Genomic DNA, 25,779 nt, shown 5'->3' on the forward strand with positions numbered 1-25,779 from the left:
AAGCAAGCAACAAATAAAGAGCATGAGTTGAAGAGTCCTTGAAAGCGAGTTCACAGGTTGAGGGAACAGTTCAATAATTGGGCGAGTGAAGTTATCCCCACTGGTTCAAGAGCCTGATGGTTGAGGGATAATAACTGATCCTGAAGCTGGTAGTGTTGATCCTGAGGCTCCTATACCTTCTTCCTGATGGCAGCAGTGAGAAAAGAGCATGGTTTTGATGATAGATGCTGCTTCCCTGTGACAATGCTCTGGGTAGATGGGGTTTTACTCGGGATGGACCAGAGGTAGTATCTGCTTTATGACTAACTCATCATAGTGCACACTTCTGTCTCAGTCCTGCTCACCCGATCTGGAACATCTAGTGGTTAAATGCCGCCCTCTTATCTGCCGAGGGTGTTTTCTGCCATTATCCTGGTAGCAGTGCATACTCCACCTCAGGCCAACTTCAGGCAGGCAGTGGTGAAGCTCAGCGCTGTAGTCAGCAGGTACGAAACAACACACCCTGAAGCCTTCCCTATCAATGCATGGGATTTCAATCACGTCAGCTTGAAGAAGTCTCTGAACAACTACCACCAACATATCACCTATGGAACCAGAGGAGACAATACACTTGATAACTGTTTTACCACCACCAACAATGTTTACTGTGCTACCTCATGCCCACACAATGGAAAATCCGATCACCTGGCTGTGCTTCTACTCTTAGCATATAGGCAGAGAATGAAGACCACAGCACCAGTGGTGAGGACAAAGGTATGGTCAAGGGAGGCAGAGAGGTTCTTACAGGATTGCTTTGAGTCCATGGACAGTACAATACTCAGGAATTTATCTTCAAATCTGAATGAATATACCAGTCATCACCAACACTAATCTTCATGTGTAGATTACTATGTGCCTTTAAGAACATACCGGATATACCCAAACCAAATCCTGTGGATGAACCAGAAGATTCATAGTCTATTGAGGGCTAGATCTGTGGCATTCAAGACCAGTGATCTAGAATTATACCAGTAGTCCAGGTATGACCAACAGGAGGCTATTTTAAGAGCGAGAAAACAATTCCAATTGAGGTTATAGGCAGAATTGGATGCACGTCAACTCTGGCAGGGTTTGCAGGACATTGCTTCCTACAAAGCGAAACCTAACACTTAAAAGCTGTGATGATACAGTTTCAGAAGAGTTCAACGCCTTTTATGCAAGCCTTGATAGGGAAAATAAAACTATATGTGTGAATCCCTATGGCAGCTGATGATTCAGTGATCTCTGTCTCAGAGGCTGATGTCAGAACACTTTTTAAGTGAAGCCTTGCAAGGACTCAGACTTCGCAGGGTTCTGAAAAGCTATGCCAGCAAGCTGACAGTAGTGTTCAAGGACGTGTTCAATCTCTCAATGCTGCAGTTGAAGATTCCCACCTACTTCAAAGGGACGACAATCATCCCAATGCCCAAGAGCAGCATGAGCTGCCTCAAAGAGTATTGCCCAGTGGCATTCACATCTACAGGTAGTCCCCGAGTTACGAACATCCGACTTATGGACAACTTGTACTTACGAACCAAGGAAGGAGAATGCCGTCCGCCATTTTAAGTTTTTGCCATTGACACTATGTTGAGTGTGTAACTTTGTATTTGGCTGATTCACCCTGACGCCCCCGCCCCCCCCCCCCCCCCCGTTCCGATCAGCTGGCAGTGCAGCGCCGGGCTGGAGAACTGAAGTTCCTGAGTTTGATCCAGTGACAGACTGCTCCCGTGCTGGGTTGATGTCAATCCAGTGACTCCCGTACCATCCGTGCCGGATTGATGTCCAGTTCACAACTTGATCTTGTAAAAGAACACTGCTACCTCCAGTTTAAATTTCCACGCAGAATATTGTGGAGGATCAAATACCCAAACCCAACACAGCCCCCACTTGTCCCATTTAACCTGTCTCAGTGCAGTGGAGTTTAGGACCCGGGGAATTCAGTGTGGTGGTCCTTAGGACTCAGCTCGGGACCCGCTGCCCGCATTGATTCTGTTCCATTGACGGGAAGCAATCACAATTGAAAATAAAGTGGAAATAATAAAGCGTTTGGAAAGAGGTGAAACATCATCGATCATTGGAAAAGCGTTAGGCTACAGTCGGTCAACGATTGGAACAATTTTAAAGGATAACAGATAAAGCCAGAATAATGAAGCATTTGAAAGGCCCTGCCCCAGTGAAAGCTACAATTATTACTAAGCAACACAGTGGTTTAATTATTGGAATACATACGTTTCTTAAGTGTTTTATATGCATAGAAAGGTGAAATATATACTATATACTAAGACAAAGTTTGACTAACTGACACTAAATAATATCGGATGTACTTGTTTCGACTTGCGTACAAATCTGACTTAAAGACGGACTCAGGAACGGAACTCGTTCATAACCAGTGGACTGCCTGTACTATTATGAAGTGCTTTGAGAGGCTGCTCATGGCTAGAATCAGTTCCTGCCTAACCAACACCCTGGACCTGCTGCAATTTACCTATCACCACAATAGGTCTACAGTGGATGCAGTCTCATTGTCTCTCCACTCAGCCTTGGATCACCTGGATCTCGCCCTACCGTTCATGCCCTTTCCCAAGGGGTAGACTTTGAGGCACTGGCAGAGGCACAGCAGGCAGATGAGGAGACTCCGAGTTACAGAACTGCAGTCTCCGGTTTGCAGCTCCAGGACCTCCCCGTAGGCCCGGGTGAGAGGACCCTACTCTGTGACGTCGCCACCGGCCAGCCCCGTCCCGTCGTCCCGACAGCCTGGCGGCGCCGTGTTTTCGACTCCATTCATAACTTGGCGCATCCCTCCATCCGGACGACTGTCCGGATGGTTTCCAGCAGGTTCGTTTGGCACGGACTCGGCAAACAGGTCAGTGAATGGGCCAAAATGTGCATGCACTGCCAGACGGCCAAGGTGCAGCGGCACACCAAAGCCCCACCGCAGCAATTCCATCCCGCCCACTGGCGTTTCGACCACATTCATGTGGATATCGTGGGCCCCTTGCCAGTGTCGCGCGGAGCGCGGCACCTCCTGACTATCATGGACCGGTTCACAAGAAGGCCAGAGGCGGTCCCGCTCACCGACACCACCTCCGAATCTTGCGCCCGAGCCCTGAACACCACCTGGATATCTCGCTTTGGTGTACCGGCCCACATTATCTCCGACAGAGGCGCCCAGTTCACCTCCAGCCTGTGGTCAGCTATGGCCAGCCTTTTGGGGACTCAGCTGCACCACACAACTGCCTACCACCCACAGTCGAACGGGCTAGTGGAGCGTTTCCACTGTCACCTGAAGTCCGCCCTCATGGCCCGCCTGCGAGGAGCCAACTGGGCGGACGAGCTTCCCTGGGTCCTACTCGGCATCTGCACAGCGCCCAAGGACGACCTGCACGCCTCGTCGGCCGAGTTGGTATATGGCGCGCCCCTGGTTGTCCCTGGGGAGTTCCTACCAGCCCCACGGGGGCAAGAGGAAGATCCAGCAGCAGTCCTGGGCAGACTACGCGAGAAGCTCGGTAACCTGGCCCCTATACCCACTTCACAGCACGGGCGGAACCCGACCTGCGTACCCAAAGACCTGCAGAACTGTAAGTTTGTGTTTGTACGAAGGGGCGGGCATCAGCCACTGCTGCAGCGGCCATACGAGGGGCCGTTTATGGTGCTCCGGAACAACGGGTCCACGTTCGTTCTGGACATTGGGGGGAAAGAGGAGATTTTCACGGTGGACCACCTCAAACCGGCCCATGTGGACCTGGCGCAACCGGCCGAGTTTCCGGCACCTCGGCGCAGAGGCTGACCTCCCAAGCAGGTTCCGGCCCAGACTGTGGACATTGGGGGGTGTATCGCCGGTTCTGGGGGGGGGGGGTTATGTGGCGACCCATTTCCTGGCACATCCGAACCGGCTCACAATTAGACAGCCTATGGGGGTTTGCGAGCACAGAGCTTTGGAGCCTCTGCGCCACGGGGGGCAGGTTGAGGGAGGCTTAAAAGTGAGGCTGAGGATTTCGAATAAAGTTTTTTCCTTCGACCGCAGTTACCAACTCCGTGTCGTAATTTTAGCGCTGCATGTAGCACACCGCTACAAACGCATGCTAAAGGATGTAGATACATTGACACTGTGCTGGTTTACATGTTGGGATAAGGGGAGGGACCTGCTTGTTATACGTAGCTTTACAATGCTATGGGATTTGATTGCAGAGAATGTTTTACATATGTCTGTTATTACAATGGTTAATTCCGAGTTGTGTCATGAATGCCCAGCTTCAGATGTGGACATTGGATAATTCTCCCCAGCTCTAATAGCATTTGTTTGACGGTATTATATAGCTTGTGTTATGAATTTTCTCGGAGAGGGGGCTTGTGATAATTGTGTAATGTTAGTTACCTGCCAGCAGCTCCTTTTTGGATGGAAATGGGGAACTATGTGTCTAGTTCAGGGAGACACAAGTGGGGTGGGTTGTTCTTGTTTTATGACTCAGACATGTTTTTGTTCTTTTTTTAATGTTGTGTTTTTATGAGGCTGCCAGCCATTTTGCACTGTTTACTATGTTTGTGCTCAACTGCAATAATCTCTCTTATTCTCATATGCAAAAGTCTCATGGTAGAACACAGCTGGGGGGTCAAAGATATTACAATAGTCTCATGGAATGTTAAGGGGCTTGGTCATGTTGTTAAGAGGGACAAAGATTTTATACATCTCAAATCTCTATCCGCAGATGTGATTTTTCATATCAAAGTAACTGAGCAAAACAGACTGAGGTCTAGCTGGATATTGCAGGTTTACCAGTCACCATTTACTTCTCATGCCCGTGGTGTGGCTATTCTCATTAGGAAAAATATTCCATTTCAACTCGCTTCCATGACCACGGACCCTCTCGGCGGGTATATCATGGTCTCTGGAACCATTAATTAGTTTTCACTAACCTTCCTTAATATTTAAGGTCCAAGCACAGACGAGCCAAATTTTCTTAGGAAAGTTTTTGACTTATTTCCGGATGCTGGTAATTCAAATATAATAATCAGTGGTGACTTGCTACCTAGATCCATATTTAGATAGACTGTCTTCCTGCCCTCAAATATTGTGTCAGTGGCAAGTCCTAAACCATTTGATTAAATCTAGGAATTTAGTAGATATCTGGCGAGTTTAACATCCCAGCGACAAGGACTATTCTTATTATTCGCATGTACACAAATCCTATAGAATAGACTATTTTTTGGTTGACTCTCATTTAATTTCTCATGTCACCAATACAAAACATGATAATATATTAACTTCTGACCATAGCCCTTTGACAATGTCACTATATTTCTCCCTTCACAAACGAATATACTCCTGGTGTTTTAACCCTTCCCTTCTCACTGATAAGAAATTTATAAAAAACATCACCACCAGATTAAAAGATTTCATAGAAATTAACGATAATGCCGAAGTGTCAGATCCCACACTCTGGGAGACATTAAAAGTTGTAATTCATGGGTATATAATTTCATATCAATCTGCTGTTAAGAGGGAGAGAGAAGGGCGATTATTAGAGATTGCGAATACTCTCCCAACCCTCGAAGCGACATACCAGGCCTCAAAATCCTCTGAAGACTATAATAAGATAATGAAGCTTAAATATCAGTACAATTGCATCTTGGGCAGACAAGTATACAAACTCCTCTTAAAATTTCGAAATGGGGGACAAGCCTAGGGGACTCCTGGTGCGGCAACTTGGGGCGCACAGGCTTCAAAGTCAATCCACTGCATTAGATCGAGGGCGGGCACCCTGTTGACTAACCCTAAGGAGGTAAATGACTGTTTTAAAGAATTTTACAGAGAACTCTACACCACTAAATGCGACACCACTCAATCTGACTTGAATTACTTCTTTCACTCTCTTGTAATGCCGAAACTCAGTAACACTGCCCAGAGAGGACCCAGATTCTGACTTCACATTGAAAGAAATAACCTCTACCATTAAGTCATTTCCGTCTGGCAAGGCAGCGAGGCCAGATGGATTAGGCTGCAAATTTTATAAGAAATTCTGTGATATCCTCGCCCCATTCCTCCTCAGAATGACATCTTGCTCTAAGAGAGACAAAACATTGTACGAGGCTAACATTTCTTAAGAAAGGTAAAGAGGAAACAGACCCGGTCAGCTACAGGCCCATTGCACTTCAGAACTTCGACAGAAAAGTAATCACTAAAATGCTGTCTAACCGGCTAAATAAGCACTTGTCATCTATCATTCATCCTAATCAGACAGGATTCATCCCGGGCAGGTTTTCCTTTTCCAATGTCAGACGCCTCCTTAATACTATGTTTGCTGATCATGGGAAAGCCAGTGGAGCAGCAATCTTATCCCTTGATGCACAGAAGGCTTTTGACCAGATTCAGTGGGCTTACATGTTTGAGTCGTTATATAGATTTGGGTTTGGCGAATCATTTATATCCTGGGTAAAACTGATATACGCTAGCCCATTGTGTTCTATCATAACCAATGGCGACAATTCAACTAGGTTTCCCCTATACCATTCAGTTCAGCAGGGTTGCCCTCTCTCGCCAGCCCTATTTGCAGTCACAGTAGTGCCCCTTGCCCTAAAAATAAGAAGTCACCCAAATATTATGGGTTTGAAAGTGCGAGGTATTGAAACACTTATTAATTTATATGCTGACTATGTGATACTGTACTTAAAATTTCAGAAAAGTCAGTCCCCCTTTAATCACCTCCTTTGGCAGACTATCGGGATACTCAAATCAATTGGACAAAAAGTGACTTTGTGCCCCTCTCTGATGTCTACACGCCGGGTTTTTTGGAAGGTGTCCCATTTAAAGTAGTTATAGATCACCTTACCTATCTTGGCTTGACAATACCCCAAGATCCTAAACTAATATTTAAATTAAACTTTGCGGCATTTATCTTAAAACTTAAACAGAACATAGTAAGTTGGAAAGCCCTATGTTTGTCCATGATTGGCCATATAAATTCAACTAAAATAGTTTCCCTTCCTAGGTTTCTCTATCTTTGTCAAAAGTCTCCCCATTTTTCTCACATCAGCCTTCTTTAAAGAATTGGACTCCATAATTTTGTCTTACATTTGGAATTACATGAACCACATTCATTTGCAAAAGCCCAAGACTGAAGGAGGGCTGGAATTACCTGCATTCAGACATTATTGCTGGGCTGTCAATGTTAGGGCTCCAATGTTTCTGGCAACAGGGAGCTCCAGATAACTTAGCCCCTGGGACTCCCTTGTGGCTATATATGGAGTCTAACTCTGTTTCCTCCTTGCCAGCCATGCTGTTCTCTAAGGTAGAAAAGTCTGGGACTTCAATAAGTCTAAGTTTTGTTTCGAAAAACTCCATCAGAGCTTTAAACCAGATTAGGAGCGTTCTGAATCTACCAGAGACCTCTGTACAAACACCAATCTGTTTCAACCATTCCCTTCTACCCGCATGGTCAGACAAAACCTACCATGCCTGGATGGAGAAGGCTCTAGTTTCTATTGAAGACCTGTATATAGAGGGATGGTTTGCAACATGTAGTCTGCTGAAAGAGAAATTTGAGCTGCCTCACTCACACTTCACACACACACTGCCTCATTTCATTACTTATAAATTAGACACTACGTCCAATCCAAGATTTGTAATTTTGAAATCCTTCCAGGGAAGCAGATATTTTTTGATATCTTAAAGAACCCTCCTGACTCCAGGCATCTCATTTCTAAGTTTATACGTTTATTTGATGGTTGTACTATAGCCTCCACTGCAAAGATCAGGGAGGCTTGGAGAGAGGAATTGGGCATTGAACTATCTGAAGTTGCCTTGGACAAGAGTTTGTCTTATGATACGGGCCTGCTCTGTTAACAGTAGTCATCAACTGATTCAGTTCAAAGTTGTCCATCGTCTTCACTATTCTAAACTCAGGTTGCGCAAGATTTATCCTTTTGTCTCACCAATGTGTGATAGATGTCAAGGAACGGAGGGCACATTGTCACACACTTTTGGTTTTGCCCTTCACTGACTGAATTTTGGTCCAAAATATTGGACTGGTACTCAAAGGCCTGTAAAAGATCGTTCCCCTTGGAAGCTGGTCTCACCATCTTTGGCTGTTCGCAATCCACTCTACGCTTCCCTACAGTCAACCAACAGTCTCTGATGCTAGGGATGACTGTTGCTAAAAGACATCCTGAGGGAATGGAAATCACCCTCTCCCCCTTCTTTCCAGAGACGGATGGCTGACATGATCTCAGTCATTCAGATGGAGAGACTCAGGTTCTTGAGAATCAACTCAATTAAAAAATTTTCGGCTATCTGGGATCCATTTCTTGCCTACCTAGATGAGACCAGGGGCAGATGAACAATTTCCCCCCCCGCTAATCTTTCACAGCCCTCATTTGAGACTTAATGTTGAGCACTTTGTATAACAGGCATCCCTCTAATATTACGTCCTTTTTTCTGCTCATTTTATTTTCATACATGTCTGAGCTTATATGTTCTTGTTGATACTGTTTTATGAAAATTTTGAAAATAAAGTATTAAAAAAAATGACCCAGAACATGCCCTCCTCTCATTGCTACCATTAAGGAAAATGTACTAGTTTTGAACTCCCCTACCTGGGGAAGGCAGATTAGCAACCATCTTATCTATGGCTCTCAATAATTTCATCATTTCTACACGGTCACCCCTCATTCTCTGATGTTGCAAGAAATTAAGACCTATCCTGGCTAACCTCTCTCTATAACTCAGGTCCTCCAGTCCTGCTTATGTCCTTGTAGATCTTTTCTGCATTCTTTCCAGTTTAACCACATCCTTCCTGTAGCAGAATGACCAAAACTGTACACAATACTCCACGTATAGCCCAACCAACAGCTTGTACTGCAAAATCATCAAATCCAGTTTAATGCCCTGACTGATAAAGACTGGCATGCTAATTACATTTCCCACCATCTGCTCATCTGTAATGCCACATTCAAAATATGCAGTTCTAGGCCACTTTATTCCACTACTCTCTCTCATGCTGTACCATTCATAGTACAAATTCCACACTAGTTTGATTTTCCAAAATGCATCACCTCACACATATCAGTATTGAAATCCATTGGTCATTCCTGAATTCTAACTGCTCAAGATCCCCTGTAATCTACAATAATCTTCACTTTCAGTAACACCTTCTAATTCTGTGTCACACTCAAACTTACTGATCAAGCCTTGTGCATTTACATCCAACTTATTTATATTACAAATAACAAGGGTCCCAACAAAGACCCGTGTGGCATATCACTAGTCACCTACCTGGCATTGAGCACTAACCTTGAAACACAGGCCTGTTTCCTACCTCCAAGCCAATTTTGAATACACTTGTTTTCCATGTTACCTACCTTTCCAGAACGGCCTACCATATGAGAAACTTGTAAGAGGCATTGCTAAAGTCCAAATAGATAATCTATTGCCCTACCTTCATCTGCATTTCTGGTTACCTCTTCAAGAAAAGACACTAAAAGATTAATCAACACAAATTTCTATGCACAAAGCCATGCTGACTTCTCCAAATCAAACTCTGTCTATCAAAATCCCTGTAGATCTTGTCCCTCCAGTAACTTTGCTACTTCTGACTGAGCAACCTGTAGTTTCCTGGCTTGTCCTTGCTACCCTCCTTAAACAACGAAACAACATTAGCCATCTCCCAAGCCTTCAGGAATTTTACCAGTGGCTAATGATGAAATGAACATCTCCACAGTTTCTCTAGTGTCCCAGAAAGTCAAGGATGCCCTGTTGGGCCCTGGGGGATTTATCCATCTTAATGTGCTGCAAGGCTGTGAATACTTCCTCCCTGGTAATACAAATATCCAAAACATCTAGACTTGCTTCCATTATCTCTTGAGCAACCAGAATTTTCTCCTCTAGTACACAATGAAGTGAAAGATTTCTTAAAAGTTTACCCACCTCTTGTGATTCAAGCAATGTTCCTTCCAATTTCTTTTTACAGCTATGCAGACCAACCCTTGCTCACAGCAGGAAATGTTTACACAGCCTGGCAGTAATTTAAAACTTTTATATAATATGCATACTATGAATATTTAGAATGAAAATTGAAAATCACAGACTTCTGATTTTATTTATTAATTGAAGGGTATAAGGAAATACAGTGCAACAAAGAAAATCTTTCGCATTTTGTAAATTTTTTGTCTGTCTTTATTCCAGCTCTGTGGCAACAAAGACTACATCTACAGCAGCATTTCAGTTACTGTGAGGCTGTTCACCCACACAACTTAGAGCAAACAGTGGGTTTGAGACTTAGGTGGCACTGCTCATCTCTCAGGAGACCTACTCTCTCCCTAGCCACATTTTCTCTTTGGAAAAGTTTGCAGCCATTGGAAGTAGCAATATTGTTTCATTTGCAAGTTTGTAGCATCTTAGTATCGATATAAATATAAACCTACATTACAATAACGGCTTTAATAGGGACAAATCCTTACATTAATTTATGACTGATCTTCCTGCAAGGCTAACATACTGGAAAACCAGTCAATTAGACACTTGATAATACCATAGTGATAAAACACTTTCTTTCATTACAATCCATCACCCACCCGACAGCCAACTTAGTGTGAGGACCACTGCTGAGCATCCAGAGTTTTTTGTACATTATCTTAAACATTTATCCACACCTGCCTGCATGGGGAATAGTATGATCATAGGAATGAATTTTGCATGACTAAAGGTAGCAAAGTCTTTATTCACTGTCTTTACTCAAGCTAATTATACACACTTTGATAATAAATGTACTTTGAACTTTTAACAGTCCTACAGGGTTTGTAGGAAGACAAGTAGGGTAACTAAAGATAGACAACTGCAACTTTCTTCAACTCGGATACAAAATATAAAGAAACAGTTGGATCCCACTAGGATGCAATTAAGAAGAATGGTGGGAACAAGTCCCATTTCACTGACAAATGAAGCCAGGATCCCCAAATGTATAAGAAGTGGAAGTGGAGACAGTCTGTCTGCCGCTGGTACAGCACTTGATCTCATAATTTCTTGGCAAAAAAACATGAATGACTAGCGATAACTCCCCGCCCCAAACCCATTCTCTTCGTTCCTCACTCATTCAACCCCACTTCCCCATCTCAAAGCAGCCTACTTATTTCGCCTTTTTTGCTTACAAAAACTCAAAACACCTACCTGTACCTTTCTGCCTCAAAATAAAACCTCTATCCCATCTCTCTGCCTCTTTCCAACCCCACAAAAATCTCCACTTTGTTGATTTTTCTCTTCCTCTCTCCCCCACAAAACAACTAAACTCATCTCTGTATTCCTCCCTCAAAACTTCCCCACTTCATTCCCACCACCGTCTCCAGTATATCTCATGACCTCTTATCCAATAAACAGAAATTAAAGCCAAATTAAAGATAAGTTAGTGTATTAAATTGAAATCATAAACCAGAGAAAAACAATGTGGCCATATCACTCATTATATTACTGTGGTAGTGATCAGATGCGAGACTCCGGGTAATGGAGGTGGGGCCAGAGTGTTCTGGTAGACCGATGGGGATGGAGAGGGACTTATGAGGTTGAGGAAGGCTTAGGGAATTGAACCGAAGGGATCTGTGGACGGGAACAGGGGTGGTCCCTTGGTGACCGGGTTAGAGCTTGGGGGGAGAACCGCCGGCTTGGGAGGCCTGGGGCGGGGTCCGTGGATGGGGGGCGAAGGGGCTGTGGAGGGAACAGTCCGGGTGGGAGGGAGGACCCGGACTTGCTAGGAACAACCTTGGCCGCACTCTGGGATCAGGTGGCGGTGCTGGTGAAATTTGGGAAGGGAGCCTGCTATCCCAACCGACGCGGCTGGGCACTTACCCGCTGCGAGTCCATGACACCGGCGAACAGCCGAGTGGGGACCGCCCGCGCGCATGCGCAGTGCCTGCGGTCCCGCGCAGGCCGGGCCGGGTGACGTCATAGGCGAGCAGACCCGCAGCGCGCGCTTCGTGAGCGTTTGTCTTCTTCTTCCTTCAGTTTTTACGGCAGTTGGCATCCACATTGTTGCATTATTGCCATCCAGGGTTTACCGTCCCTCATTGTCCATTCACTTGACTGCCTAAAGTCGTCTTTCCAGTCCCGTCGCCCTTAAAAAACTAAGCAACCATTTCCTCCCCTGATCACTCTCCCCACATTCCAATAAACCTTTAACACTGTTCTCTACCGGTCCTATTTTGCGTAATTGTTGTAGCATTCGTTGTCTTTCCTGTGCAAATTTCCTGCATGATATGCTCTACTGTTTCAGTCTCCTGACATAGATCGCAAAAACCTGTCCGATGTTTATTTTTGATGGCCAGAGTACCATTAAGATTGCTGTGCCCAATTCTCAATCTACTTATAATTACTTGCACCTTCCGCTTTATTCCCCTACTCCTTCCCATATCTACTCTGTTCTGAATTGAATGTAAATGTCTTCCTTTTATTGCTCTATCCCAATGCTGCTGCCACTGTTCATTTATCCTTCTCCACACTGTGCTCTTCCCTTCTGATTTTGATAGCTTAATATTGACCTCTACAGATCCTTTTTTGACTGCTGCTTTTGCCAGCTTATCTGCTGTCTCATTTCCCATAATACCCGAATGTGCTGGAACCCACATGAATGCGATATTTTTGACTTGCCTAGCCAGTCTTGAATATGCAAACAGGATTTCTTAAAGCAGATCCTGGTGTCTTCTAGCTGTACCCGCATTAATGCTTGCAAGGGCCGATACAGAATCGCTACATATCACAAAATTACTACAGTCAACCTGCTCACTCCATTCTAGTGCTAACAATATGGCAAACATTTCAACTGCATAAACACTCAAGCAATCGGCGTTCTCTTGCTAATTTCCACTTGATAACTTGGCACAACAATTGCAGACCCTGTTGCACCCGTATCTGGATCCTTTGATCCATCCGTAAAAATCTGTACATCTTTATAATTACATTCCCTATACCTATAATATTCACTGAGTATATCAACCGTTTTATTACTGCATTTAATCTTAAGTAATTCCAAATCTACAAAGAGATTTTCTAATACCCAGAAAGGTCTGACAGGCCACACCACACCTGGACAAAACTTTTTATCATATACACCCATATCTTTTGCTGTTTGCTCTCCTGTCCAGCCCAAACTTTCAGCCTGGATTAAGGACTTGAAATGAGCGTTTGTCGTATGAAGTCAAAAGTTTCGACATCAAAGCTCTTGAATGCAGAATTTGCTGCAAACATTAGCGGTAATTCATACTCATTACTTCATGATACCATTTTGACTGTGCATTTTGAAGTTATTAGTGAAAGATTCTGATGATGCTGTCCCAAAATATTAGCAATAATTTTCCTCATCGTATATAATCGATAATTCCACTGCAAAGTAAATGTTGCTCTGGAATGGCAGGGATGCAGTCGTGCAAAGTTTTGGTTATTTTTCCCATGTTGTTGAAATTCATTTGTGGTCTAGTCCTCTGAAATATATTAGCTAGTTCAAAGGTTTATTTTGTTGTCAAAGTATGCATTTACAATACTACTGATATTCGTTTTGGGATGTGTGTTCACAGCCCAAAGCCTAATTCAAGGTCTACCACCACGGTTATAGTAGAGAGTCACACAAAACACAAGAAAATCGGAGCAGGATTAGATCATCTCGCCCCTGCAGCCTACCGGCCATAAATGGGCTAGGACTGGAGGTTGCAGACCTGGAGGTGCACTGTCCTGGGTTTGAAAGCCCGTCTGTGTGGGTGGGAAGTGGAAAAGGGGCTCGGTGTGCTGTTGTTGTTTTGCTGCTATTGTTTCATTGTTGTAATTGCTTGTGTTGTTCTGTTGAACATTGTAGATGTGCTATTTTGGCTCTGGAATGTGTGATAACACTTATTGGCTGCCCCCAGCACATCCTTGGTAAGGCACATGTGGCATTGCACTGTATGTTTTAGAGTATAAGACCATAACATCAAAAAAAATTGGAACAGAATTAGGCCATTTGGTCCATCGTATCTGCTCAGCCATTCCATCATGGCTGATTTATGAACCCTCTCAACCTGATTCTCCCCGTAACTTTTGGTGTCCTTACTAATCAAGAACCTATCAAACTCTGCTTTAATGATACCCAATGACTTGGCCTCCACAGCCATTGGTGGCAATGGATTCCAGATTCATCACTCCAAGTGCAGTCTGAGGAATGCCTCATGGAGTCTCAGCATTACATCCTTGTCTTTATGTTATGGACATTATTGAAATTAATATTAATAATGAATTTTCCTTCCTTACCACTGACTCAATCTGCAAGTTAATCTTTAGGGAATCCTGCACAAGGACTCCCAAGTCCCTTTGCATCTCTGATTTTTGAATTTTCTTCCTGTTTAGAAAATAGTCTGCACCTTTCTTCCTTCTACCAAAGTGCATGACCTTACACTTCTATACACTGTATTTCATCTACCACTTCTTTGGCCATTCTCCTAATCTGTCTAAGTCAGGGATTCGCAACCTTGGGTCCACGGACTCCTCAGTTAATGGTTAGGCTCCATGGCATAAAAAGTTGGGAACCCCTGGTCTAAGTCATTTTGCAGATTCCCTGCTTCCTTAACACTTCCTGCCACTCCACCTATTTTTGTATCATATGTAAATGTGGCCACAAAGCCATCAATTCCATCATGCAAATCATTGACATATAATGTGAAATAAATCTTAATCTGCTACTGGCTACAATATGGATGATCTGAGCGAGTTTACTTCCTGTTTGCTCCATTTTACACGTTAACAATGGCAGCTGGTCCTTGAGGGTTTTGAAATGAACTTGTGGGGTGCAAAGAGTAAGGCAGCCGTGGAAGAAGCATGTAAGCAGACCAGATTGTTGATAGTCTATCAATGGTATACCCAGTCTTCCTGTGGAAAAGCCACTCTGGTTCGATAACTTCTAGTGGAGAGCAACATGAAAAGTTTGTTTCAAGATGACACCGAAAATGATCATTTGCTTCTACTTTCATATGGACTTAGTTTGTATAAAAATATGAGAATATGTTTACATTGCATCAGACTTTGCCAGGTTGACATCAAATTTGATCAATGATTGAACTTCATTGTTTAATTTAAAAGGGTACATTGGATCACAGAGTGCTTTTAATTAATGGCCAAAATTATATAATTGGAATATAGTTCCTGCATTTGGTCCTATTTCAATAATAGATCATTGCACATTTTATTTGAGCTTACAAAACCTCAAAGTGGCAAGTTAAGTAAAATAATAACTAAATCAAAATGTTTGAAGCTGATTTTAGTTTTACCTCATAGTTAAGGAATGAACAGCTGTTGGTGAATTCAACTCCTTGGTAATATTGGAGAAGCAAAACCAGTAGATGCTGGACAATGGAGCAAACAAAGCAAACCACTAGAAGGGTCAGACAACATCCACGGGGGGAAAGGACCTGATGTTGCTTCTCAGCCTGAAACATCAACAATCTGGTCTGCTTGTGTGCTTCTTCCACAGCTGCCCTTACACTTAGCTTTTTGCCTTCTTTGCCCTTTTGCATCCACAGATGCTGCTTAACCTATTGAGTTCTTACAGCAGTTTTATTGCCTGTTTGCTTATTCTTCTTCTCATTATTAATGTTTCCCCAGAAACTCCCTGCAAATATATTTTTGGAAGCATACAACGTTAGCATGACTCATACTTACACAGAGTTTTTAATCTAAAAGACAAGATCAGCATCATACAATGAAGAGTAATTAAACAAAATATATCGTTGCTGAGTTTCTTGCATTTTCAACTTTATTTAAAATTGTTTCAAAGAACAAATAATAGAATCAATATTACTCTTTTTTTGTTTTTAGTTTTAAGATTAACCATCTAAAATGAGGCATAGCTTCAAGAAAAATGGCAACTTTGGAAGAGGAACTACAACCATACCTTTTCACATATCTTTGCATATCATGATAGAATTGGAAGAAAAGGAAATTAAACATAGAAACACATCTTGGAACGTAACCAAACAGATCTTCACATCTAGTCACTCTAAAAATTATTCAAGTGGCTGATAGCATTCTTCTCTAAGTTCAAGAATGAGCAAGAGGCCAGAACTAGAGTAGGACAACACTATAGAGGCGAAAGTCCTGGAGGCAGCTGAAAACAAGAGCGACATTTTTAATAAGATCGTGGGAAAGGAAACAAGCACAAAGGTTGAACAGGATTTGTATATATTAGAACTTAGGAAGAAACAGTTTCAACAACCTCAAAATTATAGAAAGTAGAGTGAGGGTAGCAGCTCAACAGTGCTTTGGAAATGTCAAGTATAAAGGTAACATATGGGTGATGGTTTCAGCAACAGCTGAGGCTTGGGAGCAGTAGCCTGAATGATGTGTGTAAATGTTGTCTAAAGCCATTCTCAGAGTAAATGTGATATTGCGGGCTGTGAATAGTATGGTTCTTTTTCAGACAGTTGACAAAAGGAAGGAGGATGATACTGAGTAGAAAATGGGAACTGCAACAGAAGCATCTCTGCAATATTTGAAGAAATGTAACTAATGATATGTGATTTAGTGTACAGTTTCCTTTTGCATTGTTCATGTATTGAGGCTATTAATGCACCATTACAAGCCTCAAGAAAAATCTAGGCAATTAATTTTGCAGTTTGACATTTCCTGACATCCATTTTCTCAGTGGTAGGATTCTTCATTAAACTGAAGTTTCTGTCCGTACCATCATTCGTCTTCGTAGCTGCTGAACTAAAGACTTTTTCTCCATTCTGTACCTGTAGATATGGTAGTTAGAATTATTTATAGGAGAGACATAAAAGACTTGAGATTACTGAATCTGGCACTATAAACAATCTGCAGGAAGAGCTCAGCAGGTCGAGCAACATCTGTGGGTGAAGTGAAGGGTGAGCTCAGGTAAGAAACTTCAATGTTTCTGATGAAAACCCTTCATTAGAATTGCTTATAGGTAGATACATCAATGTCATAGGCCTTACTAAGTAAATACCATTATGTTCATTGTGGGCTGTATCAAGGGTGTGATGAATCAGTAAACAGGAGGGAGATTGAAAATTTGGCTGAGTGGTGTAATAACAACAACTTCTCAGTCATGTCATTAAGACAAGGAACTGATCAGGAGAGGGAAACCAAAGATCCACAAGCCAGTAATCATCAGAGGATCAGAAGAGGGTCAATAACTTTAAACTCCTGGTGTCACTATCTCAGAAGACTTGTCCTACACCCATATAAATATAATTGCGAAGAAAGCACGACAGTGCCTCTGCTTCCTCAGGAGTCTGTGGAGATTCGACATGTCATCAAAAACCATGGCAAATTTCTATAGATGTGTGGTGGAAAGTGTGCTGACTGGCTGTATTATGCTGACTGGTATGGGAACACCAATGCCTTTGAGCGGAAAATCCTACAAAAGGTAGTGGATTTGGCTCAGTATATGATGGGTAAAACCCTCCCAACTATTGAACACATCTACATGAAATACTGCCGTAGAAAGGCAGCATCCATCATCAAAAATCCTCACCACCTGGTCCATGCTCTTTTCTTGCTGTTGCCATAGGGAGAAGGTACAAGAGCCTCTGGACTCAAGCCACTCAGTTCAGAACAGTTATTACACCTCAATCATCAAGCTCATGAATGAAAGGGATAACTACATTCATTTAAGGACTCTTTTCTCTTGTTATTTCATGCTTGTTATTTATTGCTATTTACTTATATCTGCATTTACACAGGTTGTTGTCCAGTGATCCTGATTACAATTACTATTCTATAGATTTGCTAAGTATGCACACAGAAAAAGAATCCCAGGGTTGTATGTGGTGTCATGTATATACTCTGATAATTTTTACTTTGAACTTTGAGATCATAGAAACATAGAAAACCTCAGTACAATACAAAGCCCTTCGGCCCACAAAGCTGTGCCAAACATGTCCTTACCTTAGAAATTACCTAGGGTTACCCATAGCCCTCTGTTTTTCTGAGCTCCAGGTACCTGTCCAGGAGTCTCTTAAAAGACCCTATCATATACGCCTCCACCACCGTTGCCGGCAGCCCATTCCACGCACTCATCACTCTCTGAGTAAAAAAAAATTACCTCTGACATCTCCTCTGTTACTACTTCCAAGCAACTTAAAACTGTGCCCTCTCGTGCAAGCCATTTTAGCCCTGGGGAAAAACCTCTCGTTATCCACATGATCGATGCCTCTCGTCATCTTATACACCTCTATCAGGTCATCTCTCATCCTCCGTCGTTCCAAAGAAAAAAAGCCAAGTTCACTCAACCTATTTTCATTAGGCATGCTCCCCAACCCAGGCAACATCCTTGTAAATCTCTACTGCACCTTTCTATAGTTTCCACATCCTTCCTATAGTGAGGCGACCAGAACTGAGCACAGTACTCCAAGTGGGGTCTGACCAGGGTCCTGTGTAGCTGCAATGTTACCTCTTGGCTCCTAAACTGAATCCCACGGTTGATGAAGGCCAATGCATCATATGCTTTCCTAACCACAGAGTCAGCCTGCATGGTAGCTTTGAGTGTCCTATGGACTCGGACCCCTAGTTCCCTCTGATTCTCCACTCTGCCAAGAATCTTACCGTTAGTATTATATTCTGTCATCATATTTGACCTACCAAAATGAACCACCTCTTTCTGCTTTCCACAGGGATTGCTCCCTACGTGACTCCCTTGTCCACTTGTTCCCCCCCATCCCTTCCCACCGATCTCCCTCCTGGCACTTATCCTTATAAATGGAACAAGTGCTACACCTGCCCTTACACTTCCTCCCTCACCACCATTCAGGGCCCCAGACAGTCCTTCCAGGTGAGGCGACACTTCACCTGTGAGTCGGCTGGTGTGGTATACTGCACCCGGTGCTCCCGGTGTGGTCTTTTATATATTGGTGAGACCCGGCGCAGACCGGGAGATCATTTTGCTGAACACCTACGCTCGGTCCGCCAGAGAAAGCAGGATCTCCCAGTGGCCACACATTTTAATTCCATGTCCCATTCCCACTCTGATATGTCTATCCATGGCCTCCTCTACTGTCAAAATGAATCCAAACTCAGGTTGGAGGAAAAGCACCTTATATTCCGGCTGGGTAATCTCCAACCTGATGGCATGAACATTGACTTCTCTAACTTCCGTTAATGCCCCTCCTCCCCTTCTTACCCCATCCCTGACATATTTAGTTGTTTGCCTGTTCTCCATCTCCCTCTGGTGCTTCCCCCCCACTTTCTTTCTCCCAAGGCCTCCTGTCCCATGATCCTTTCCCTTCTCCAGCTCTGTATCACTTTCGCCAATCACCTTTCCAGCTCTTAGCTTCATCCCACCCCCTCCGGTCTTCTCCTATCATTTCGCATTTCCCCCTCCCCCCACTACTTTCAAATCCCTTACTATCTTTCCTTTCAGTTAGTCCTGACGAAGAGTCTTGGCCCGAAACATTGACTGTGCTACTTCCTATAGATGCTGCCTGGCCTGCTGTGTTCCACCAGCATTTTGTGTGTGTTGTTTGAATTTCCAGCATCTGCAGATTTCCTTGTGTTTGCACCTCACACTTAACTGAGTAGGTTTTGTTTATTTATGATGTTCAAGGGTTTTTCTGAGTAACTCCAATAAAGCTGCAAACAAAGCGATCGTTCAGGTACTTGTGTGCTTGAGATTCATGTAGTTATTTTATTTTACTTTAAGTACAAGTCAATCGCCTTTTAAAATGATTATTGTTAACAACAAGTATCAGGGGATTTGTTGATTTGGAATAATGTTAAGCTTATACCTGTTTAATTTGTCATTTTAAGAAGTATCAGGATGTGAGAGAAGTTTTCTATTGTTGGAATAATCACAGTGGATGACAGAATGAGGCTATGGTAATTTGAACAATTAGATACTATCTAACTACCATCTGAAAGGGAAGAGAAAGCCTGTATGTGGTTCCTGACGTGGGGAAATTTCTGATGCCCAATGACCCAGATGCAGAATGGACCTTACAGTAACTGGTGTCTTCTTGATAAGCAATGTTAATTCTCCACAGAGATTGGAAAACCCTTGAATTATATTAGACCACATTGTTCCTTAACACCCTAGTAACTTGCATGGAATAAACACCTGATATTTCTCCCATTTGACATGGTCTGATGGAAAAACACAACTAATTAGGTCACCAGACCTAAATCTACATATTTAGACGGGAGCAGTTGAATTTAGGCTCTTTTTAGCAACTCAGAAGCTCATCTTAAAATTAGAATCCAGATAGTACACCCAGGGCTAAAAGTCTTTGAAATAAACAACAATTCTTGGAGAAGCATAAGAAATCCAGACGCGATGGAGTGACCCGGTGCCACGGAGTGGCCTAGACACCATAAGGTAACCCAGACACAATGGAGTATTGCTGATGGCATGGAGTAACCCAGTTACCATGGAGAACCCAGAAGCCATGAGGTAATGCAGGTGCCATGGCATATCCACATCACCATGCAGAATTCAGATACCGTGGAGTCACCCAGTTACCATGGAGAACTCAGACATCATGGAGTAACCTAAATGTCGTGGAATTGCCACAATGCTGTGGTGTAACCCAGTTGCACAGAGTAATTCAATCAGCATAGAGTAACCAATTTACCATGGAGTAATCAGTTAGCATGGAGTAACATAGTTGCCATGGAGAAACCTAGACACAATAGAGAAATAAATGCAGTCTCCCTGGAGAAACACAACCATCCTGGACAAATGAAGGGTTCCAAGATAAAACACAATCGCCCTGTATGAAGAATCTTTATACATTTGTGTGCGACAGTATTCCTGAGTCTCCACCCGGCACTTGCATGACTGGAGTGAAAACTGAAAGGAAGCTACTGGCACAATGAAGGAAGTCCTGAACACAGCCATTGGACAGACAGATGGAGGAGCTTCATTGCTGCCCTAGACAGCAGTGGCATAACGGGCAGTAAGTAAGTAAGCGATTCAGGAGGAAGTCAAACTTTTTAGATTAACTACTTCAAATTCGATGTGTGGCAGACAAGAGGGTGTGACTGCAAGTGATTGCGAATGAGGAATCCAAGCAGTGTTGCTGGAGGATCCTCAGCCCTTGAGTTTGCCCAATAAAGGCTGATTTATACTTGTGCATATGTGCTGCGCCGTAACCCTGATTTTCACTACTGCGTCGCTCTATGCCATAGTGAGCATGTGTTGATGTGCGCCAAAATGCTAGTTGGCGATGGGGTTTCTACGCCACTGTGTTGAGTTTCTTCGTGAGAGATATGGACGAGGAAATGCGTTTCAAACATTTTCACATGTTGGCAGGTAGATTCGACGATTTGGTTCATCTATTTTGCATCGGTGTACAGACATGGTGGAGAAGAAGCAACCGGAAATGCGAAGCTACCAAGCAGACCAATCACAGTTGTTGCGGTCTATGTCACTGCGACGCATGAGTAACTTTTCTGGAGAGGAGCACGTCACCCTATAACATAGGGAATGGCATAGGGCACGCGTTAGCTACGGCGTAGATGCGATGCACGAGTATAAATCAGCCTTAAGTCAGATTGTTGCTCCCTGTGAGGGTCAGATTTGGGACTGTAGAAAGGATGAACAACTGAACCACGGCATTATGCAATGTTCTGCTACCTCCAGTTTCTCTGGGTAACCTAGACGGATGCATCTCCTGTGCTCCTTGATGTGGGTTTCCACCACATGTCCCGTCTGGCCAATGTACACTGTCCCACATTCACAGTGGTAGCAGAACATTCCATTCGCAATCATCATAAAATTGACTTTGATGGCATAAAACTACTGTGAAGGAAGCCTTTGAAATAAAACTGGAAGAAACAAATTTTAACAAAGAAGAAGGTCTCACTCTATAAGTAAGAACTGGAATTCGATTGTAAGCAAGGTGGGACAGTGGAAACCTGATTGGATGAGAACTAACCAATAAAGAGGTATGGATGACAGGGGTATAAATACCACTGGACTAGACATGTCCAGGCCTCATCACTGATAAAGATGGCAGAGTGTGTCATCAAAACTTTGGTTAAAATTGATATTTGTATCTGTCTGGAACCCAAGAAGAATTTATTCACCTTCCAATAACTTTCCCACAACTGATGTTAGGCTCAGCAGTGTACAATTTCCAGTTTATTTTTAGAGCCTCGCTTAGACAGTGGAACAACATTGGTTGTCCTCCAATCCTCTGGTACCTCTCCTGTTGCTAAAGATGATTTAAATATATTTATAAGGGCTCTGGCAATTTCTGCACTTTCCTCCTGCAGGTCAGAGGGAACACCTTGTCAGGCCCTGCGGATTTATCCATTCTAATTTGTCTCAAAACACAAACACCTCCTTCTCTGCAATCTGTATAGCGTCCATGAAGTTGATGTCATTTTGCCTTACCTCTGTAGACTCTAAGTCTTGTCTCCTGAGTAAATACAGATGCAAATAAGAGCTCTCCCATCTCTTTTGGCTCCATGCATGGATTACCTTTCTGATCTTCCAGAGGACTAATTTTGTCCCTTGCAATCCTTTTGTTCTTAACATATTTGTAGAATCCTTTAGGATCCTCCTCATCTTGTCTGCTAAGGCAAACTCATGCCTTCTTTTAGCCCTCCTGATTTCTTTCCTATGTGTTCTCTTGCATTCCTCGTACTCCATAAGCACCTCATTTGTTCCTCATTGTCTGTACCTTCAATGCACCTAATTTCTTTCCTTAACCAGGGCCTCAATTTCTCTTAAAAACCAAGTTTCCCTAAAGCTGTTAACTTTACCTTTTATTCCGATGGACACATATAAGCTTTGTGCTCTCAAATTTCACTTATCAAGACTTCCCACTTACCAAGTACACCTCTGTCAGAAAACAGCCTGTCCCAATCCATGCTTTCCAGATCCTGTCTGCTGCCATCAAAATTGGCCTATCTCCAACTTAGAATCCCAACTTTGTGGACCAGAACTATCTTTTTGCATATTTACTTTGAAACATATGGCATTGTGATCAGTGGGTGCGAAGTGTCCCCTACACAAATTTCTGTTATGTGCTCTGTCTCATTCCCTAATGGCAAATCAAGTATTGTGCATTCGCTCATTGGGACCTCTATGTACTGACTATGAAAACTTTCCTGAACACATTTGATAAACTCTAAACCATCTCATCCTTTTAAAGTATGGGAGTCCCAGTCAATATGTTGAAAGTTAAAATCACCTACTGTAACAACCTTATGTTTCTAGCAGCAGCCTACAATCTTTCTACAAATTTGTTCTTCTAATCACTTAGACTGATTGATGATTTGTAAAATAGCCCCATTAATGTGGTCATACCTTTCTTATTACTCAGTTCCACCCATCACGCCTCATTAGATGAGTTCTTCGGTCTATCTTGATTGAGCACTGCCGTATCATTTTCCTTGACCAGTAATGCCACCCCTCCTCCTTTGATCCCTCCTGTTCTGCTGTGTCGAAAACAATGGAACCCAGAATATTGAGCTGCCAGTCTTGCCCCTCCTTCAAACAAGTCTCACTAATGGCTACCATCTCATAATTGCATGTGTTGATCCTTGCCCTGAACTCATCTGCCTTTCCTACACACAACTCAGAACATTAGTCCCACCGTGCTCAACCTTTTAATTCCTGATTTTGTCTGAGGTCCGAATGACATTAGTCTCCAGAATCAGCTGGCATTTACAGGATTCCTTGTGAATCCGGAGCAGTGTATATCGGCCAGCTGGTACACACAGTGGAAACTCGCATCAAGGAGATGTATCCTTATGGGTTACTTGGAGAGTCAGTGGTAGCAGAACATTGCATTCACAGTGGCCATAGTATTGGCTTTGACGGCACAAAACTACTGTGCCACGCCAGTGGCTTTTGGGACCATTTGGTAAAGAAAGCCAACTCTCAAGATGGCGCTCATGGGGTGAAGAGGTATTAGGTTTCACTCCAATCTTTTTACTTTTCCTTACCTACAATCACCCCCTAACTGACCTATTTATACCTAATCAAAAGGGGTTGACATTTATGAATTATTTATTGGCTTTTTGAATTAATTTTCGGTTCGTTAAAATGTCTAAACAACGAGAAACCGGAGAAATGAAACCGAATAAAGAACTGTTAACTTTGGATGCAACCGCGAAACTTAAGGATGAGAGACTTGAAAGATTGGAGAGTAAACTCACCCCAAAGTTTTCTTCGCTTGATGAAACTTTAAAAGCGGTCGACGGAAGACTCCAATCACTTACATCAGATATTCAGTAACAAGAAGCAAGAATTTTAGTTCTTGAAGACACCGCTCGCCAGAGAGACCGTACAATTGAAACTTTACAACTAAAGCTATCTTCTACTTCCCAACTGATGGAATGCTATAAATCCAAACTTACTGATCTTGAAAATCGACCCCGAAGACAGAATTTGTAGATAATCAGCCTTCCGGAAAACTTTGAGAAGGGTGATCCGGTCACTTTTTTCCTCTAAATTTCTAATGGTTGTCTTTGGTTCAGACATTCTGGATACCCATTCATTAATCGACCGCGCACATCGTATCTCTTGCTTCCAACCAGCTCCAGGTGGGAAACCACGACCAGTGATTTTTCGGCTTCATTACCCTCATATTAAAGATCGCCTGATTCGTGCCGCTCAATAGAAGGGTATGATCTCTTTCCAAGATTTTAAATTTCTCATTTTGGAAGATTGTAGCCCCGAAGCTTTGAGAGAAAGAATGGCCTTTAAACCTGTTATGGTGGAATTTCATCGGAATGGCTTCAAACAAGTGTTGTTATTTCCAGCTCAACTGAGAATCACTCTTTGTGATGACTCTCATTGGCTGTTTAAATCTCCTGCGGATGCCCAAAGATTTCTTGAGGAGCACCTTCCCACTACAAGTTGAATAATGCATTGGATTTTTATTATCTGTTTTCAAAGGCCTATTACTATTTTCGCTTTTTCTCCAAGCTAATAATTAGCCTATAGATTCGGACCTTTTATAATTTGATGATTCGTATGCAATGGCCGATAGTGTATTTGTTTACACACATAAACAAAGGTCTGTTTTTTTTTGGTTTACCTTAAGTTTGCTTTAACAATTTTTTTTTAGTTTTGTAAGCAACTAATTAAATGCTTTTAAGTTCATACACATTTTTGCCTTATATCTTCTATGCTTAAGTATTGAGGTACTTTTTTAAACTTTCCTTTTCCAAGATGTCGGTTCTTCTTCCCATGAGCCCTCAGTTCTTGGTTACGTTACATCTGTTTGGGTGCATCTGAACAAGACTGACGACCTTCTTTTAAAATGTTAGTATAGTGTTATCCAGTTTTGGTCTTTAATGGTCTAGGTTTTTTTTTAGCTTGCTTTTTTTAACAATATTAATTTTATAATTTAATCATTATATTAACCCTTTTTTCCGCTCTGAACATGGGTGGTTTGTATCTTTTTCTATACTTTTTCTTTTGAGTCGCTGTCTTGAGAGATGGGGTAATATTAGAGTTAGTTTGCCTGCTTGCCTCTTTCTGGCTTTTTCTTGGGGTTCGGGGTGGGGGAGGGGGATTCTCTTTGGCTTTTGCTTTCTGCTTAGTATTCACTTCATGGGCGGACTTGAAACTACTAAAATGGCTGAGGTGTCATAACGTCCATTTCCTCTTTGAACCTGCTTTCCTTCTCTGGTTTCATGAGTTAATCTTCTTCTCAACCTTGTGTATTAACTACAATAAATATTACAATATGGATAAGATCATCAACTTTGTTTCTTGGAATATAAATGGTTTAAATCACCCGATTAAAGGGAAAAAATATTTAAAGTATTCCACAGAATGAATGCTA

At 42.7% G+C, this 25,779-nt stretch overlaps 2 protein-coding genes across 6 annotated transcripts in view; both read right to left on the reverse strand.

The window, feature by feature from the left end:
• fsd1l (fibronectin type III and SPRY domain containing 1-like) overlaps window positions 1-11,894 on the reverse strand; it is a 66,059-nt gene extending 54,165 nt beyond the window's left edge. For both annotated transcript variants that reach the window (XM_059970048.1, XM_059970047.1), the window contains exon 1: window positions 11,849-11,894. In XM_059970048.1, the coding sequence (XP_059826031.1) occupies window positions 11,849-11,863 (15 nt within the window). In that variant the 5' untranslated portion in view covers window positions 11,864-11,894. The remainder of the gene's footprint in view (window positions 1-11,848) is intronic.
• Window positions 11,895-15,751: 3,857 nt separating this feature from the next.
• rassf6 (Ras association domain family member 6) overlaps window positions 15,752-25,779 on the reverse strand; it is a 53,875-nt gene continuing 43,847 nt past the window's right edge. For all 4 annotated transcript variants that reach the window (XM_059970050.1, XM_059970049.1, XM_059970053.1 and 1 more), the window contains one exon: window positions 15,752-16,752. In XM_059970050.1, the coding sequence (XP_059826033.1) occupies window positions 16,677-16,752 (76 nt within the window). In that variant the 3' untranslated portion in view covers window positions 15,752-16,676. The remainder of the gene's footprint in view (window positions 16,753-25,779) is intronic.

Source organism: Hypanus sabinus, chromosome 5, assembly GCF_030144855.1.
Source record: "Hypanus sabinus isolate sHypSab1 chromosome 5, sHypSab1.hap1, whole genome shotgun sequence".
Lineage (NCBI taxonomy): Eukaryota > Metazoa > Chordata > Chondrichthyes > Myliobatiformes > Dasyatidae > Hypanus > Hypanus sabinus.